Source organism: Galeopterus variegatus, unplaced genomic scaffold (genome assembly GCF_000696425.1).
Source record: "Galeopterus variegatus unplaced genomic scaffold, G_variegatus-3.0.2 Scaffold1119, whole genome shotgun sequence".
Taxonomy (NCBI): domain Eukaryota; kingdom Metazoa; phylum Chordata; class Mammalia; order Dermoptera; family Cynocephalidae; genus Galeopterus; species Galeopterus variegatus.
The window spans coordinates 51,422-70,598 of record NW_007727230.1 but is presented as its reverse complement, the minus strand read 5'-3'; the positions used below and the strand labels follow the sequence as shown (position 1 = coordinate 70,598).

The 19,177-nt window shown below is 39.7% G+C and overlaps 1 protein-coding gene across 2 annotated transcripts in view; it reads left to right on the top strand.

Annotated features, from left to right (window-relative positions):
- The first annotated feature begins 132 nt into the window (after positions 1-132).
- MPZL3 (myelin protein zero-like 3) overlaps positions 133-19,177 on the top strand; it is a 28,103-nt gene continuing 9,058 nt past the window's right edge. Inside the window, exons 1-4 of one of the 2 annotated variants that reach the window (XM_008574913.1) lie at positions 133-802; positions 10,285-10,415; positions 15,957-16,167; positions 17,539-17,704. In XM_008574913.1, coding sequence (XP_008573135.1) covers positions 730-802; positions 10,285-10,415; positions 15,957-16,167; positions 17,539-17,704 — 581 coding nt within the window. In that variant the 5' untranslated portion in view covers positions 133-729. Of the gene's footprint in view, positions 803-10,248; positions 10,416-15,956; positions 16,168-17,538; positions 17,705-19,177 lie in introns of both variants that reach the window. The other variant, XM_008574911.1, reaches the window with a different exon arrangement.

The window sequence follows — 19,177 nt, the reverse complement described above, 5'->3', positions numbered from 1 at the left end:
TATTTTTGTTTCCCTCCTACCTTCACTAAACGTGGCAATTCCAGAGTAGGTTACTAACGATGAAGGCAAGGTACTGTACCATCTTTTTCAGAAGCGTGTGACACCATCTCATTTCAACTTTAGCACTGTGATAACAACTTTCTTAATTTTCCAACCCAAAGATACAGAAATTCCAGTTCCCTCTTAAATATGCTGTAATGATTTGATCATCATTGCCACTGCAACGGTAAAATAATAAACACCCAATTCTGGATGCTGTAATAGATACACTAAAAAGGACAGGAATCAAGGAGACTTGAGGTACATAGCGGCCTGAAGAGCTTAAGACATTTATCTATTGACTAATTGATCCCGTACGATCTCCTAAGTCTCTCTAAACTCTACGTTTACGGAAATCTCTTCTGAGAATGTAAAAATGACGTCCGGAATACAGTCAGAGGATCAAGATTATTTAGTCCTGCAGAATTCCACAAAAATAAATTGTAAATTTTCCAAAGCTTGTACCCTACTTCATTTTCAAGCAAGAGAGCAATTAGCTTCGACTTGAGAGTTAAAGAATCGCTGGTCAGTGAAACCAGGTGCAGTTCTGGAAAGAAGCCATCTTCCTACGGCAACTCCGGATCGCCATTTTGTTTTCTCGCTGCCTCCCCCTGACGCCACTTCCGGTGTTACCTGTGTCGTTACCGAGAGTCGTAAACAAGGTGTGCAAGTATCTGCAGAGCTGTCGGGATGCAGCAGAGCGGAGCGGCTGGATGCCGTGGCTGCGCTCTCTTCTCTCTGCTGGGCGTCCTGTTCTTCCAAGGTGAGTGCTTCGGCTGGCTGTGCTCCACTTCCGGCCGGGGGTTTACGGAAGATTGTCGCTTTTCCGGTTCCGGGTGGGGGGTCTCAGGAAGCCCTTGCCCCGCTTCTGGGAAGGAAGGAAGGGGGAGTGTGTGGGGAGGATGTTCCTCCTTGTTAACACCCACTGAGGGGAGTTGGTATCTTGTCAGTTCTTTCCTAAGTCCTAGGAGGTCGACCACTTTGCGTGACTTGGCATTATGTTCTGATGATGGCATGACTCTATGCGACCTCAAAAAACGGTGGCTTTTGGGGCACCCCGTGTTATTTTGTGATGAGGTATCAGTGATTGACTCTGCTGTGGTTTTGGGCGCTGTATTCCCTGATTAGAAAAAGGCAATTCTCGTGTTCAATAGTTTGTCCCAGTAATTTTGGTAAACAAAATCATGAGTTTGGTAACTTTATTTTATATAGGTAACTATCAGGGGCTATGAAACAAAACGTTTGTTAGTCTCAGAAGGGATGCGGTGTGATTTTGTTGTAATAGAGAAACATATTGTTGAGGAAAAGCAACTGCTTTAGTATTTTAATATTTAAAAAAGTACAAGAAGGGGCATATTAGTTCTCTTAAAATTTTAATCTATTAGCTAATATCAGAAGTACAGTATTCACACTATCATATAGTCTTAAAATTTGGATAAATTTTGCTTTCACGCAGTTTTCAAATTGCATAAATTTCAGTCCAACCTAATTAGCTTTATTTTAGGGTGCAATTATTTCCTGGATTTTTTATGTGTGTGTATCTTTCTGGGAAATCAAATATTAATATAGCTAGCATTAGAGTGAATTAACTTCATAAAATTTTCCTGTGGGTAATGGGAGTTTCTGAAAGGGACTTTAATATTATATAAATATAGAAACTTCAATATAAAGACTTCAGGTGTCCTAAATCTCAGCAGGTAAATCTGAGAAGTTTTTTTTTTTTTTTTTTTTTTTTTTTAAATCTGGTGACTAATATTCATGCTGCCAGCACACTCCCTGATCCCTCCCAGCTGCCTGTGTCATAAGTGTCCAGTTTTTTAGCAAAATTATTTTGTAACATAGTATTTAGGCTGGCCTACTGTCACTCCAAATAAACCTAGTTCCATCTATGTCTCATTCTCTCTGTGTCTCTCTCATATACACACAGGAAACATTCAAATATTGTCCTATTGAGAAAAAATTCTAGAAATTGGGTGTTTACTTAAACCTAATGTTACTTTGCATTGAAGAGCATCTCTCAACCAAACATTAAAAGTTGATTTTATGGTCTTTGTGTACTTGTTGAATAGATTTATCCTTTGCCTTTTAAAAAATAACAGCTGAGATATAATTCACATGCCATATAATCTACCCATTTTAAAGTGTACAATTCAATGGTTTTTTAGTATATTCAGTTATACAATAATTTCCACAATCAATTTTAGAACATTTTCATCACTCCAAAGAGAAACTCCATACCTATTAATAGTCACTCCCCATTCCCCACCTCCCCAGCCTCTGGCAACCAACAATCTATTTTCTGTCTCTATGGATTTGCGTATTCCAGACATTTCATATAAATGGAATCATTTGTGACTGGTTTCCTTCACTTAGCATGTTTTCAAGGGTCATTCTTTTTTTTTCTTTTGAATCTGTCAGGTAATGGACTTTGGTTTCATACCAGTGTTTATTGCCTTTCCTTTTTAAAGATAGGACCCCTAAAATTATTAGTTCGTTTGAATTCTCCCTAAGTTATAAGTCTGGTCCTACTATATATCTAAGTACTTAAAAAGGATAGACTAAGGAGCCTAAGGTTCTTACACTTTTCTCTTGTCCATTTAAGTGTACAATTATATGAATCAAATATTTGCAGATTTATATTTTGGAAAATGAGGAGTACAAAATTGGGTGCTTTTTTCTGACATGTTTGTTTAATTTCTTCCATGCATAAAATTACTTACGTTAAAATGTGATTTTCTTATTTTTCTCTCAGATTAAAACATTTTTGTAAATTATTACGAATATTTCTATAGTTGGCTATTTTTACCTGGCAAGAATGCTTTTCTACTCCGGTGAAAAGATAAATATCTGTAAGGAAATTAGGCCTAGGATGGAAATTTCTGGATAAATATAATATTGGATTGGTATTTTTTTTCTTCTATTTTATTTTTGTGAGTGGAGGAGACAAACTGTCTTACATCCATTGATTTTTAAATACGTTTAATTTCAATATAGCATGTATAGAGAAAAGAGCACATATCATAAGTGTATAGCTCACTGAATTTTTAGGAACTGGACACACCTGGGAAACCAGCACCCGAATCAGGGTATATAGAATGTTCCTGGCATTTTCAGAAGCCTTCTTTGTGCTTCCTTCCAGTCTTTATTCTTTCTTTCCCAAAAGGAACCAACATCCTGATGTCTAGCAGTGTAGATTATTTTAGTTTATCCGTGATCTTACTTTTCTGTAACTATACATTTAAGATCCACTTATCCAGTGTTTAGATCTCAGCAAAGTGACTTTAAATATTAAAAACTTTGTGGCAAAATCATGCTAATGAATAAGATAGGTAGCTTTATTGATTGTGTACTTACCATAGTTCAGTAGCCAAAATTTGCTCAGAACTTATTATTTTTATGCTTATTTTGTAAAAATTTTTGTTTTATAAAGTGGAAACTGTTGGTTGGGTCCAGTTGAATAAATATTATGAAGCATCCATAATGTGCTTGGCTCTGTTTTGATGAGTTCAGGGTCTATTGGAGAAGATGGATAAGTCAACAGATAATTTTAGAATCTGATACTAAGAGGAATGCACTAGAAACCATGAACGTGCAGAAGAGATGCCCTTGATCTGCCATGAAGATAAAGGGAAGACTTCCTAGTGGTGTCCCCAAAGTTAAATCTTGAAAGAGAAATAAGAGTTAGAGGTAGGGAATGATGAAAATTCTAGACATAGAGGGGAGCATAAACAAATCATGAAGGCATTACATAACATTCCAAGCAAGTTTTCTGAAACTCACTTTGATTGGATTAACCTAGATCACATATTGACATTGGCATACATATCGACCTATCTCTGTAATCAGGAGGATAGTGTGTGTGCTGGAGCCAGCTCCTCTGGCTCTTGAGAGCAAATTATGTGTATCTCTTCCTAACTCAGCATTCAGGGACTTCACCTTTGTAGTTCGAAATTAGCCATGGTAGGAGTATTTGCAGAACAGAAATTGTTTAACCCTACGTATCTGAGCTGGGTTTTTTCTTTTTTTCTTTCTGTAAAATTTTTTAGCTGCTTATGAGGAGACCACTGGATATAATGATTGATTTAGGCTAACCTGGGTCAGCCTCAGTGCTGGTAATAGGGTCAGTTGCTAGTTATTCTTAGTTTGCCTCTGTCCGACCAAATCCACTCACTTTTCTTCTCTATTCTCTATTCTCTGGAAAGCTTATCCTATGTACAGCATCATTCAGGCTCTTTTCCTCTGGCTTCCAATTAGATATGGCCAATGGAAGGCATTGGCAGGAGATCGGAGAGCAGAATGAGAGAGAGGTCAGGGCATTTCTTCCCTGTTGCCTCCCTGCCTTAGTGCCATGGTTAGCAGTGCCTATATCCCTCCAAGACTATAGCTCCCACTCTCACCAGGCTCTGGTAACACCATTTCCTTCCCTTGCTCCTTCAGGCCTGGGAATGGTAAAGGCTTTGTGCCTTTGTTGGTTTCCTTGACCCTGGAAAACATCCCTTTGAGTACACTTTTTAAAATCTCAGCTGATTTTGTCTTTGATTTCCTTCCTGGACACTGACTGTTAGGATCATCTTCCCCCAAGTTCAAATGCTATATGGGAAAAGGTAGATATCCAGAGAAAATCTGGATATTGTTAGGAAAGGGGGTGAGGGAAAATGGATATTGAACTAGCAAAAAACCCCCAAATGTCTACTATGTTCAGTTTGAGGTCTTGTGGTGGTGATATTCAGGTGGATATATCCAGTAACATTTGAACACTCAGAGGCAGGTCATGGTTAGCAATACAGATTGAAAATCATTAGCCTATTAGTGGTTGTTAAATCTATAAAAGTGGATAGGATAACACCAAGATCAAGTATTCAGATCTCCATAAGAGCCAGCTGCCAAAAAAAAAAAAAAAAAAAGTGGATAGTATTGTGCAAGGAGAACATGTTGAATGACCGTGGGCTCAGAATGGAACTCTAAGAAACACCAGTGGTTAAGAGGATGAGTAGGAAAGGAGGAGCCTTAGAAAGAGATTTGATAGGAACTTTCAGAGATGTGGAGTGTGTGTGTGTGTGTGTGTGTGTGTGTGTAACAAAATTAATGTGGAGAGGTGATTGGAGGGAGACTAGTGAGATTCTGAAATAATTCTAACTCAGATCTCTTCTTTGCTGTAAACCAGGTGTTGGCAAACTTTTTCCATAAAGGGCCAGAGAGAAAATATTTCAAGCTTTGTGGGCCACACAGTCTCTGTTGCAACTACTCAAATCTGCAGAAAAGCATGAAAGCAGCCATAGATAATACATAAACAAATGAACATGGCTATGTTCTAATAAAACTTTATTTACCAAAAGGTGGTGTAAATTTTTTTTAGCTGTTTACTAGCACTGGATGTAATGATTGGTTTAGGCCAATCTTGGTCAGCCTCAGAGTTGGGAGTAGGGTCAATTGCTAGTTATCCTTAGTTTGCTCCCCTCCTATCAGATTCATTTGCTTCCATTTTGCCCATGGGCCATAATTTATTGACCCCTAACCTAAACCAATGGTTGACATTATCACCTTAAACTATGTCAACTTAAACTCCTCCAGAAATGAACTCATTCCCCTGCCAAGCCTGATACTTTTCTAGTCTTCTTTCTTTCAGTGAATGGCATCACCACGTCAGAAACCTAAGAGTCATTCTTGACCCTCCATTTCCCTAGCATTCCACATCTGATCTATCACCAATTTTTGTTGATTTTACCTTGAAAGCATTGTTTTCTTCCTAGTTCTCTCCATGTCCACTGCTGTCAACTTAGTTCAAGCTTCCCTTATTTCTCACTTAACTATTATAATAGCTTCCTAAGTAATCTCATATATACTCTTGACTCCTCACAGGTGTCTTCCCTAAAGCGATCTTTGAAAAATGCAAATTTCATCCTGTCTTTTCTTACTCAGTGCCACATTTAAGTACTTTCCATGGCTTCCCATTACTCTAAGGACAAGGACCCAAATTTCTTTTTTTTTTTAAAGATGACTGGTAAGGGGATCTTAACCCTTGACTTGGTGTTGTCAGCACCATGCTCTCCCAGGTGAGCCACGGGCCAGCCCTGGAACCAAATTTCTAAAGTCCTGCATGGTCTGGTTCCTGCTACCTCCTAGTCTTATCTTATTCTACTGTCTCTCTCTTTCAGGCTCTCTGTGTTGCAGCCATACTGCCTTCTTTTCAGTTCCTTGACTGACTGCTCCCTCCTGGTGCAGGACCTTTCCATATGCTGTGTCTTCTGCCTGCAGGACTCTCTGTCCTCACCTTGTTATCCTTCCTTCAGATCTCAGGTCAAGAGTAACTAACAGGGAAGCTTTCATCAACCACTTCCTTCTTTCCCACCATAACAGGTGCAGTTCTCATAGCCACTCTCTTTGTCCTTTTTTCATAGTACTTAACAGTTTGTAATTATGCATTTATCTTTATGATTGTTTGATTAATGTATCGAACTTCCCCTGTGTTTCAAGTATACAAAACAGTGTATTTATTTTGTTCACATTTAATCGTAGCCTAGAGGGTGGCACAAAACAGATGCTCAATAAAGGTATGTTTGAAGAATGAGTGAATGAATGAAAGTATTGTGATGTAAGCCATGGGATAGAGAACTTCAAGGATCAAGTAGTCACTGCTGCAAAGGGATCCAGTAAAATAAAGATAGAAATTTGTCTACTGGAGTTTTTGTTGCTTGTATTTTACAGTTTTAAGATATGTGATGCCCTTTACCAGGAGTGGTAGTGGAGTCCAGTTGTACTGTAAGGGTCCAGAAGTGAATGGGAAGGGGGGAAATGGAGACCTCAGGTGTAGGCTACTCTTTCACAAAGTTGACTTACAAAGGAAAGAGAAGTCAGTAGCTGGTAACTAGGGAAGTATTACAGGGTTAAGGAAAGATTGCTATTATTAAAATTATTTGTTTTTAAGGATGAAAGAGACTTCTCTGTGTTTAGACCCTGAGGGGAAAGAAGGATCTTCCTGAAAGGGAAGGTTTTTCTGCTGAAGCAAGACTTGGAGGGGATGAATCCTGGGCAGAGCAGAAGGGGTTGGCCTTGCATAGGAAAAGGGACATCACATCTTTTCAGATTGGAAGTAAGGATGGGTGCAGAGGCACACATCTTGTGGTGGCCCCAAGTTTCTTGAAGAAGTAAGAGGTGACACTTTTTTTTTTCCCCTGAAAGTGAGGGGTTTGGAGGTTGCATACAGGACTGAAAAAGAATAACAAGTATTTGAGGAATCAGAGAATGAGAACCTAACCAAGGCAGGTTAAAGGGTCACCAGACTCACAGAGAGCTCAGCCATGGGTGGGGTTCATGAATTTCTATGGTAATTGTTTGTGCAGTTGTGTGATTTTTCTCCTTTGGGGTACATCAGCCTAGTCTAGGATGGTCATATAGAGCTGAGCTTTTCCTGAATGGGTGCAATAAAAAGATAGGAGTGTTGGAGAGTTAGGAGTGTTAAAAAATACTGTAAAAAAGGTGATAGGAAGAGAGTGGGTGACTAATGAGCACATTTTGTTTTTATACTAGAATTCTTCATGACCCATTCACCTTTCTCCCAGTCTCTTTCTGCCTCTGAATTTTTACCCCGAAGGTTCTTACACCTAATGGAGGAAATAGCCTTTATATATTAGGTGCAATCGATGGCATATGTGTTTGAGCTGCTTTATGTACTAAGTATTATGAGAACATTGAAGAGAGAGCTATGAACTGTATCAGGGAGTTTGGGAAGGTATCCCAAAGGGGGCTGATAGTTGAGCTGCGTGTGAGTGTTGGGGATATGGTGTGATAGGGAACAACCCAGGCAGGATTGGTAGGGATGGGGAGAGCCTTCCAGACAAAGACATATTCAAAGAAAGGCACAGTGACATGAGAGGAGACAGTACATTGGGCATTCCAGGCATGGTGAAGGGGATGGGATGGGTAAGTGGCAGAGTGGCAGAAGTTTGAGGCCAGATTGTCACTGTTTGGATTTTATTCCATAGCCCAATAGGGAATTATTGAAGGTTTTTGAGTATGTGTGGTGTTCATTTTAATAATAATAGCTAAGGTTTATTGAAAGTTTTTATTCCAGGTGCTAAGCATTTCATGTGTTATATCTTTAAATTGTAGTGGATCTTCACAGTGATCCAGTGAAGTAGGTCTTGTTATTATTCCCATTTACCAAGTGAGGAAACTGAATCTTGAACAGGTTAGGTAACTGTGATCGAGGTCTCATAGCCAGAAAGTAGCTTATCTAGAACTCAAGCCCAGATCTGGCTAATTCTAAATCTACACATTTAATCTTTATATAATACTTATGTTTTAGAATAAAGGAGTGGGATGTGGGGAGAGTATAGATTATCTGTTCATTTCAACTTTCCAGTTTTTAGAGCTGAATCTAGAGTGATGGGTAAGGATCTTTTCATGTTGATGGGTCAAGAGTGAGGGCATAAGAGAGAGTGGGGACTGAAGGATGAAGGCTTTTCAGATAGAGGAACAGCATTTGCAAGGGCATAGAAGGAATGACAAGTTTGGCATGGCAAATTCAGAACGGATGCTGTGGATGAATCAGAAGTCATCCTCATCTTTGGGATGGGGATGGGTCAGATTCTTATTAGAGCTCTTATTGGTGAGCTTGGTCTTGGTCTCCTCCTTTTAAGAAGAATGTGAACAGACTAGATTGTCTAGAGAGGAGTGACAAAAATGATTCAAAGCAGGCAAAGGTAAAGGCAATGGGATTGATGATTCACAACTGTGATAGGAAAGGCTGAGGCTTTGTAGGCAGAACTGAAGAGGTGGCAATAATGATGGCAGTGCTGTCTAACATGCACTGAGCACCTGCTCTGGGTTAGGTAGGCTTCTCAGTGTTGTACCTGTTTTAACTTGTTTAATCATCACAGTGACCTTCTGACTACTATTATCATTCTGATAAGGGTGAGTAAACTGAAGAAGTAACTTGCTAAAGCTACAGAGCCAGCAAGTGACAGGGCTGGGATTTGAACCCAGACTCTCTGGCTTAGGAGTCTGTGCACTCAAGCACTACACCATCCTGTCTACACCAGAGGGACTACTGGTTTTCAGGACAATGTGTGGGTTTGCTCTTTTCTGAAATCTTGCTGCTCTGTTTGCATTTGACTGCCGGAAGAATCATGGCTTATTGAGGTGGATAAGGAAGCAGGAAAAACAAAGTGCAGGTGACTTAATTTCCCAAAATATGGCTCCCTAGTGGAAGGCAAATTTCTACTTATTTCTGAAAGCAGAAAGGATTGGTCAGAAGAAAGTGCCAGTTCTTTTGGGGGAGATGGAGTGTCAAAGTTGGATATGTCAGTGGTTTTGGAAAGAGTACATCTCTAGAGGGACATATAAAAAGGATATCTTAATTTACCTTGTAGGATGCGTTCAGTTCTGTTTTTCTCCCCATGATTTACTTTTTTTTTTTTTTTTTTTGTATTTTTTCGTGACCGGCAACGGATCGCAACCCTCAGTGTCGCGCCCGTACCGGACCGGGACCGGCAACGGGATCGCAACCCTCGGCGTTGCACCCGCACCTCGCTCAGCCAGTGAGCGGCCGGTCTGCATGTGGGATCCAAACCCTCGGCGGGAGCACCGCCGCACTCCCAAGTGGCTCACTGTAGCAGTGCGCCACCGGGCCGGCCCCCCATGATTTACTTTTAATGGATGTGTGATTCATTAACCAGCTTTAAGGTGGTGTGGGAGGGATGCAGCGGGGAACCAGATAGAATCTTGGAGCAGTTTAAAAGAATTCTTTGAAAAAAATTTTATTTCCTGTTTCCATTTTGGTGGTTATTGAGGCAGTGGTAGCTTCGTGTTGCAACCATGCTGTACTTGAGGCTGCCATATTTCCAGAGTGTGTGTGTGTCTGGGGGGGATGGAAAATATTGCCTTGTAGCCTGCTGTGGGCAGACCCACTTGTTTGTCCTTAATTTAACCACAAGCCTGTATTTGGGAAAATGCTGATATGATGAGGTTTTAAAATTTTACCCAAGTATTCAATTTTGATTTAGGATAGAAAATAATAAAAATAGTATCCTTGATTAATGCAGATATCAGCTCGTTGTCTCTTGTGGGGTTGCCTGAGAAAATATTTATTGCTCTGGCTTTTTGATGAGAGCTCTAAAAATGGTAAATAGCATCTCTGTATTGTTCACTCACATCTGTATGTTCCATCCAAATGAATACATTTTAAGTGTTTGGGCTTGCTTTGATTAGGTATTTATATCGTCCTTTCCTTGGAGATTAATGCAGATGCCAATGTCCGAGGTTATGTTGGAGAAAAGATCAAGTTGAAATGCACCTTCAAGTCGACTTCAGATGTCACTAACAAACTTACCATAGACTGGACATATCGCCCTTCCAGCAGCAGTCGCACAGAATCAGTAAGTGTGTACTTTTCAGAAAGTTTCTTTGAGTCTCCTGTAGTCAACAGTTTCAGAATCCTTTTATTGTAAGTCATAGGCACACATGAGGTCTTCTTATCTTAGAATAAAAGACGAGCTTCTTTTAAACAGAAGGAGATGAGCTTCTACCCTATATAACATTCATTTGGTCACATAGGGCTTTTTATTCTTGCATGTAAGAATCTTGCAAATAAGCTGTAGGAAAAAAATAGAAACTCAGAGGAAATGTGGTTTAATTTTGTTTCCTCTTTGTCATTTCTTTTTGCTTGGTTTCATAGCTTCATTTTCAGATTTGATGTACTAAAAAGGATTGTACTCCAGGACTGTTGATAGAAAAATTCTATAGGTCCTGGTCACAGACAACCTTTCCCTTAAAGCTGTTCATTTCCTCTACTATGAAGTTATCTCAGTGGGTGTATCTGTTTGTATGTCCGTGCTCTGTAAATTTATCTTGGCATCTTTTCTCAGTGTATAAACATCTGCATTGATTTATATAGCTGCCTTTGAAAGAAATGGTGGCATCTTGTATTGGTGACAGACGTTGGTGACACATGGTCTTATAATATTAGAAGCAATATACTTTAGTCATGTATATAAAAGACATTTATGGTTCAAACCCCATTGTGGGTGTCTGATTGGAGATTACAATACTATAAAAAACCCTTTCTCTTAATGCTTCCAGCTGTATCCTTAGCTCAAGATAGATGCTGTTCAAGAATGTGAATGTCATAGCTGTATATGAGGTTGTATTTTTAAAAGTATCCTTAATTTATTTATCCTTCCTTCATTAGAAAAGCATTCTCTTTGGTTTTAATGTATAAGCTTTGAATTCTGCTTTAGGAGCCACTGTTGGATGCCACATAGCTTGGAGTGAGGTAGGTGACTTCAGTGAAAGAAGCTAGGCTGTATTTGTGGTCCCTTTTTCTTTAGACTTAAACTAGTTCACTTTATTCTGAATGGTCAGGGAACGATGGCTGGCCTTATTTCACTCTGCCTGCTTGGCCAAAAGTAGGACAGAGCAAGCAGTGGGGAGCTTCTTGGGTCAGAGACCTTAAATGTAAGCAGCAGTTCTTTTTTATTTTTTCTTATTAAGAATATTCATGAGATACAAAGCTAATTGTCACCCCTCCTGCCCATGATGTGAGGGCCAGATTCATACTGGGGGCATACCCCTTACCAAAAATTACTTTTTTTTTTTTTTTTTTTTTTTTTTTTTTTTTCCGTGTCCGGCAACGGATCGCAACCCTCAGTGTTGCCCCCCGTACCGGACCGGGGACCGGCAACGGGATTGCAACCCTCGGTGTTGCTCCCGTTTTTGTCTTTTGTCTTTTTCCGTGTCCGGCAACGGATCGCAACCCTCAGTGTTGCCCCCCGTACCGGACCGGGGACCGGCAACGGGATTGCAACCCTCGGTGTTGCTCCCGCGCCTCGCTCAGCCAGTGAGCGGGAACCGGTCTGTATGTGGGATCCGAACCCTCGGGCGGGAGCGCCGCCACGCTTCCCAAGCAGCACACTTATCCAGTGCGCCACCGGGCCGGCCCCCAAAATTACTTTTGTACCCCTTGTCCCCCTCAATTATCCCCCAACCTCCCTCCCCCTCACCCCCATTCCACTATGTAGCCCTAGGAATGTTCCCTCCCTCTGTAAGACCATGGCACTACTGTGATCTTTCTTTCCTTCCTTCCTTCCTCTCTTAGCTCCCACATATGAGTGAGCACATGTGATATTTATCCCTCTGTGCTTTGCTTATTTCACTCAGCATAAGTTTCTCCAGGTTCATCCATGTTGTTGCAAATGGGAGTATTTCATTCTATTTTATCGCAGAGTAGTATTCCATAGTGTATATATACCACAGTTTCCTTATCCAATCATCCATCGATGGACATTTAGGTTGGTTCCATATCTTGGCTATTGTAAACAGAGCTGTGATGAACATGGGAGTGCAGGTATCTCTTTGACATGATGATTTCCATTCCTCTGGATACATACCCAGAAGAGGGGTTGCTGGATCATGTGGAAGATCTATCTGTAGTTGTTTGAGAAACCTCCATATTGTTTTCCATAGTGGTTGTACTAATTTACAGTCCCACCAACTGTGCAGTAGTGTTCCCTTCTCTCCACACCCTCACCAGCTTTTGTTATTCACTGTCTTTTTGATTATAGCCAGTCTAACTGGGGTGAGGTGCTATCTCAATGTGGTTTTAATTTGCATTTCCCTGATGACCAGTGATGTTGAGCATTTTTTCATGTATCTGTTGGCCATTTGTATGTCTTCCTTTGAAAAATGTCTATTCAGCTCCTTTGCCCATTTTTTAATTGGGTCGTTTGTTTTTTTGCTGTATAATTGCTTGAGTTCTATGTATATTCTGGATGTTAATCCCTTGTCGGATGCATAGTTGACAAAAATTTTCTCCCACTCTGTAGAGTGTCTTTTCACTCTGTTGATTGTTTCCTTTGCTGTGCAGAAACTTTTTAGTTTGATATAGTCCCATTTGTTTATTTTTTCTTTTGCTGCTTGTGCTTTCACACTCATGTTCATAAAGCCTGTGCCCTGACCTAAGTGCTGAGGTGTTTCACCTATATTTTCCCTTAGTAATTTTACAGTTTCAGGTCTTATTCCTAGGTCTTTAATCCATTTTGACAGCAGCTCTTTTATAGTGCTGTTCTCTGTGAGTCTGGTCAGAAAATCAGCAAACATACCCAAATTGGAATTAATGGACCTTTTAAGTCACATAACATGATGTTGCAATTATGTGGTTAGTTGGTCAGGATTTTTTCAGATTAATCAATTAGCAAGGATTTGCATACCGTGAATTTAACATGGAGTTTACAGGTTAGATTAATCTTGAAGATAAACAGACCTTGTTTTGTCAAAAAGATGTTACAAATCCTTTCATACTGATGCTGATAATTAATGGTAGGCATTCTTAACCTCCCCTTTGGAACGCTCATCACACATGTTACTTTTTAGTATATGTATTTACCACTAGAATATAAGTTCCATGAGAGTAGGAATTGTGCCTGTGTAACTCCCACTATATCCTTTTGCTTAACACAGTGCCTACCACATAGCAGGTGTGTACTAAATATTTGTTGAATGAATGCATGAACAAATGAACCAACAAGTGATTCAGCATCTCTAGGAAGTTGCTCTTCAAAATTGGGCAATTCAGTGGTTGTAAATACCAGGATTCCTAAGTGGGAAGTTACCAAGTAAACAAAGAAAGAGGAAAACCTTGAATTGCATAAGAGAGAAAAGTCGCATTATATTGTAGTACTTGCCTGCTCCACCTCCAGGTCTAATTAGATGCTTTTGGTGATGAAGCACCTGATGGTCAAGTCTGAAGCAGCATTGTTTTGATTCAACATACATTCATTGAATACTTGCCATGCATTTGACTTGGGGTTAATATTTATTGCCAAGGTAGATAACTTGAGAGAGGCTGTATTATATTATACGCTCCTGGTAATTTTGATAATAAATAATCTCACCTTTGTCACTTACTAGTTGTGTACCTTTGAATAACTCGTTTTTTGGTTTTTGGTCTTGTTTCCCTTTCTATAAAAATACCTGTCTCATGTAGTTCAGGGTTGTTATGAGGCTCAAGTAAGTAAATGTGTAGAAGTCATTTGCAAACTATAAAGTGCTATACAAATGTTAGCTGTTACTTTATTCTTTATTTAAAATTTTTTTTTATTTTTTAATTTATCAATATACAATGTAGTTGATTTTCATGTCCCTTTAATAGATATTACTTTAGAACAAGGTTTCTCAGCTTTGGCACTGTTGACATTTTGAGCTGAATGATTCTTTGTTTGGGGGGCTATCCTATACATGGTAGGATGTCTAGCAGCGTCCTTGGCCTCTACTCACTAGATGCCAGTAACTCATCTCCCCAGATGTGTTAACCAAAAATGTCTCCAACTTAATAGCAGGAAAACAAATAATTCCATGCAAACATGGGCAAAAGATTTGAACAGACATTTCCCAAAAGAAGAACTACAAATGGCCAAAATATTTATGGAAAAATGCTCAACATCTCTAATCATCAGAGAAATGCAAATTAAAACCTCAATGAGATATCACATCACACCTGTTAGAATGGCTATTATCAAAAAGACAAAAGATAAATATTGGCCAGGATGTGGAGAAAAGGGAACGCTGGCACACCGTTGGTGTGAGTGTAAATTAGTACAGCCATTTTGGAAAATAGTATGGAGGTTCCTCAAAAAACTAAAAATAGAATTACCATATGAGCCAGCAGTCCCACTTCTGGGTATATATCCAAAGGAATTGGAATCGGTATGTCAAAGAGCTATTTGCACTCCCATGTTTATTTCAGCATTATTCATAATAGCTAAGATATGGAATCAACCGAGGTGTCCATCAATGGATGAATAGATAAAGAAAATGTGGCATATATACAAAATAAAACACTACACAGCCTTAAAAAAGAAATTCTGCCAGTTGTGACAACATGGATGGAACTGGAGTACATTATACTAAAGTGAAATAAGCCAGGCACAGAAAGACAAACACTGTATGATCTCACTTATATGCAGAATCTAAAAAAATCAATGTCATAGAAACAGAGAGTAGAAAGGTGGATACCAGAGGCTGGAGGGGAGGGCAAGCGATGGGGAAAGGGAAGATGTTGACCAAAGGGTATACAGTCTCAGTTAGACTGGAGGCATAAGTTTTAGTGATCTGTTGAGCTGCATGGTGACCATAATTAATATTGAAATATTGTATATTTCAAAATTTCTAAAATTACAGATTTTGAAAGTTCTTACCACAAAAAAGTAAGTTGGTGAGGAGATGGATATGTTAATTAGCTTGGTTAAATCTTTCTACAATCTATACCACTGTATAGATAAAAAAATCACATTGTACCCCATAAATATACACAATTATTATTTTTCAATTAAAAAAGAATGAGTAAGTGCATGAATGAATGAATTTTTTTTTTTCCTTTTTTGTCTTTTTTCGTGACCGGTAACGGGATCGCAACCCTCAGTGTCGCGCCCGTACCGCGACCGGCAATGGGATCGCAACCCTCGGTGTCGCACCCGCACCGCGCTCAACCAGTGAGTGGACCGGTCTGTATATGGGATCCGAACCCTCGGCGGGAGCGCCCCTGCGCTCCCAAGCACCGCACTCTACTGAGTGCGTCACCGGGCCGGCCCGAATGAATGAATTTTTAAAAAGTCTCCAGATATTGCCAAATGTCTCCTGGAGGGTAAATTTGCCCCTGGTTGAGAATTATTGCTTTAGAACTTCAGGGAGAATTTAAAAGACATTCGAGGATTGGGTTTCTAGGATTCTCTCATCAGTCCTTTTTCTGATCAATTTTATTATTAACTTTCTTTTCACCTATAGGATGGAGGCAAAAAAAGCATGTAAAAAATTGCCCAACTTTAAAAACCCGTTATACCGTTGTATTTTCTTTTGGACCTTCTTGGCTTTACATCTTCATTGCATTTTCTAATTAACTTTTTTTCTCATGGTTGCTTCCTTAGATTTTTCATTACCAGTCTTTCGAGTACCCCACCACAGCAGGCACATTTCGGGATCGGATTTCCTGGGTTGGAAATGTATACAAAGGGGATGCATCCATAAGCATACGCAACCCTACCATAAAGGACAATGGGACATTCAGCTGTGCTGTGAAGAATCCCCCAGACGTGCACCATAATATTCCCCTGACAGAGCTAACAGTCACAGAAAGGGGTAAGCTAGTTGCCACCAACCTTTTACTGCTGTGCTCTGTGACTACTGTGATGCTTTCTGGAGAGCTCAGGGATAAGCAAAGCTATTTATCTTTGCCAGCCAGTTGGGTCATTGGATCATTGTGTCAGAGTAATAGACATCTTAGGATGAATTTTTTAATCTTCATTTTGAAAACTGAATTTTTTCTTCAAGTATTGTCATAGTTGCTCCATTATCCCTTTTTCATTTCAACTTCAGTTGACCAAAGGCTTTGTGGAATGTATGGCAAACCCCTGAGTAAATGGAGATTTGTTATCTATGTGAAATAGAAGTCATTCCAGCTTCCCTAGTATGTTCATACTCCCAGTTATGAGTCAGTGTTCTTACCTGTGTCCTGAAAGGGTACCTCCTCTAATGATGGGAGGTAGTGCATTTCTTTTATGCTGCAAAGATATGTTATGATTCATGATTCATGATAGATGCCTTTTCATTTCTCGTCTTTTTGAAGTCTTCCTTCCTTCCTTTCTTGCTTCCTTCCTTCCACCCTCCCTCCCTCTTTCCTTCCCCTTCCCTTCCCTTCCTTCTTCCCTCTCTCCCTCCCACCTTCTCTCTCTCTCTTTCTTTCTCTCCAAATGCTGCTCCTCCTCCTCCTTAAGATAATAACTCATAGGTTTCAAGGATATGTGCACATTTATCCTGCTGGCAGGAGGAGAAACTGATATAGTTTTCTGGAAGACAGTTTAATAGTATGAATCAGATGCCTTAAAAGGATGAGGGAACTACAAAAAGTTTGTGGAAAGATTTGTATTATCTTTTAATTCCATTTTCCCATGAACTTTTTGAAGTATCTGCATATATGCCCTTTGATCTAGTTATCCCATTTTAAACGTTATATCAAAGAAATAGAACTAAATATGAAGATTTATGTGCAAGGATAATCATTCTAATATAACTTGTAGATTGAAAGAATTTGGAACATGAATGTCCAGCATTAGAGGACTGATTTAATAAATTATTCAGTATGGCAGGATACTATGCAGTCATTAACCATCACTTTTGGAAGGAATTTAAAAAATATTTATCATATATTAAGCAAAAAAAGAGGTTAAAAATACTGTGTAAAATATGATCTATCCTTCTAAAAATATACCCGCCGCTCACACCCATACCCAATACACCTTGAAAGAAGATAGAACAGGTAGATACCAAAGTATTATACATAGGTAGTGGGATTATGGGTACATTTTTGTTCTTCATTGTACTTTTGTATATTTTCTATCTTTTCCACAATGAATTTATTCCTTTGTAATCAAAAGAAATTCAAGAGCAAAAGTAGAACCTATCCCATGTCACAGGAAGCACTTTTGTATGTCCCTCTCTTTCACCCTCCAGGTTATGGCACCATGCTGTCCTCTGTGGCCCTCCTTTCCATACTTGTCTTCGTCCCCTCAGCAGTGGTGGTGGTTCTGCTGCTGGTGAGAATGGGGAGGAAGGCTGCGGGGCTGAAGAAGAGGAGCAAGTCTGGTTATAAGAAGTCGTCTATTGAGGTTTCAGATGAGTAAGTCCAGCGGGGGCCCTGAGCAGAGAGCCCATTTCCTCTCCAGAGCCCTGCTCTGTGGACAGTACCCAGACCCCTACATCCATGCCTTCCTTTCTTCCAGACCAAGTTTAGTTCTGCAAGTTTAGTTCTCTTTCTTTTGGAGAGAATAGTTCTGCTGAAGAGTACCGGCAGAACGCAGTTGAGTTCTGCAAGTTTAGTTCTCTTTCTTTTGGAGAGAATAGTTCTGCTGAAGAGTACCGGCAGTTTAAAGTGAGACTTGTAGTTATTAATTTGGAGAAGGGTGGAGAGGTTGATAGTATGGTCCTAGTCTTCTGCTTTGGAAATCAGATTGTACAATGCTGTGGTTTGGAATATAAATTCCAAAGTAGATATCTCTTTCTTTCTAAATTAAAAGGAAGCTCCAAGTCAATTATTTTCCCTTCTCCTTGATTTTGGCACTGGGCTGATGTCTCCTGACAGAAAATGCCTGAGCAATGAGAGAGGCTTTAAGAGTAGCTGTAAAGGGCAAACACGATTTAAATAAGATACATTCTTGGTCAGCAGATGCTCTGAAGGGGCTAAATGGATTGTGGTTATCAAAAGCATTTATTGAACATTATTCTGCCAGTAAGCAGGCATGATCCGGTATTTTCCCTAAAAACAAATTTACAAAAAAAAGAAGTAACAAAAATCTACATAAAAATTTTGTTGGTCTCCATTGTTTCTGTTGGGGGTTTTTAACCTGGGGAGGAGAGTCTTACCTCAAGAAGGCCCAAAATTTTCTTTCTGTGTGTGCATTTATTTAATAGAGAGAGAGTACCTTTTACAAGGAATCTGTGGCCCCCAAAAGGTAAAGAATTATTGGTAAAAGTATTCATGTCTGTTTCTAAGTGAGGGATACAAAGGATCTGGCCCTCAAGTCACATTGTTTCCTGCCATTTCTTCCCATTCACCCCACATTCCAGCTGCAATGAGCTTATTTCCTCCCCTTAACATACTATACTCATTTTCTCTTGTCTGGAATGCCCTCCTTTCCTCTCTTGTTTGCCTGGAAACTCCTTACCCTTCAAGACCTAGCAGAAATATCCCTTTCTCCTGAGTATCCCTGAGTCCTCTAGGGAGAATTAGTCACTCTCTGTTCTTTGCTGCCACAGCAGTTTGGCCTTAACTGTATTGAAACATTTATCACATTGTATTATAATGTACTTGTTAAATTTTAACAAGTCACTCACCCCCATGAGATTGTGAACTCTTTGTGAGACCATGACTCATTGATTTCTTCATCCCCTCCTAGCACAATGCCTCAGACGTTGTTGGTGCTCTGTATATTTCTAAATGAATGATTATTTATTTATTTATTTAAAAAAGAAAATGCAATTTTATTAATATTATTTTTCACATGCTAGGATGCTGTTGCAGAGCAGTTGGGAGGGAGGGGGAGAGGGGAAAGGGGAAAGAAATGGGATGGAAGGAGGAAGGAGGGGTGGGATT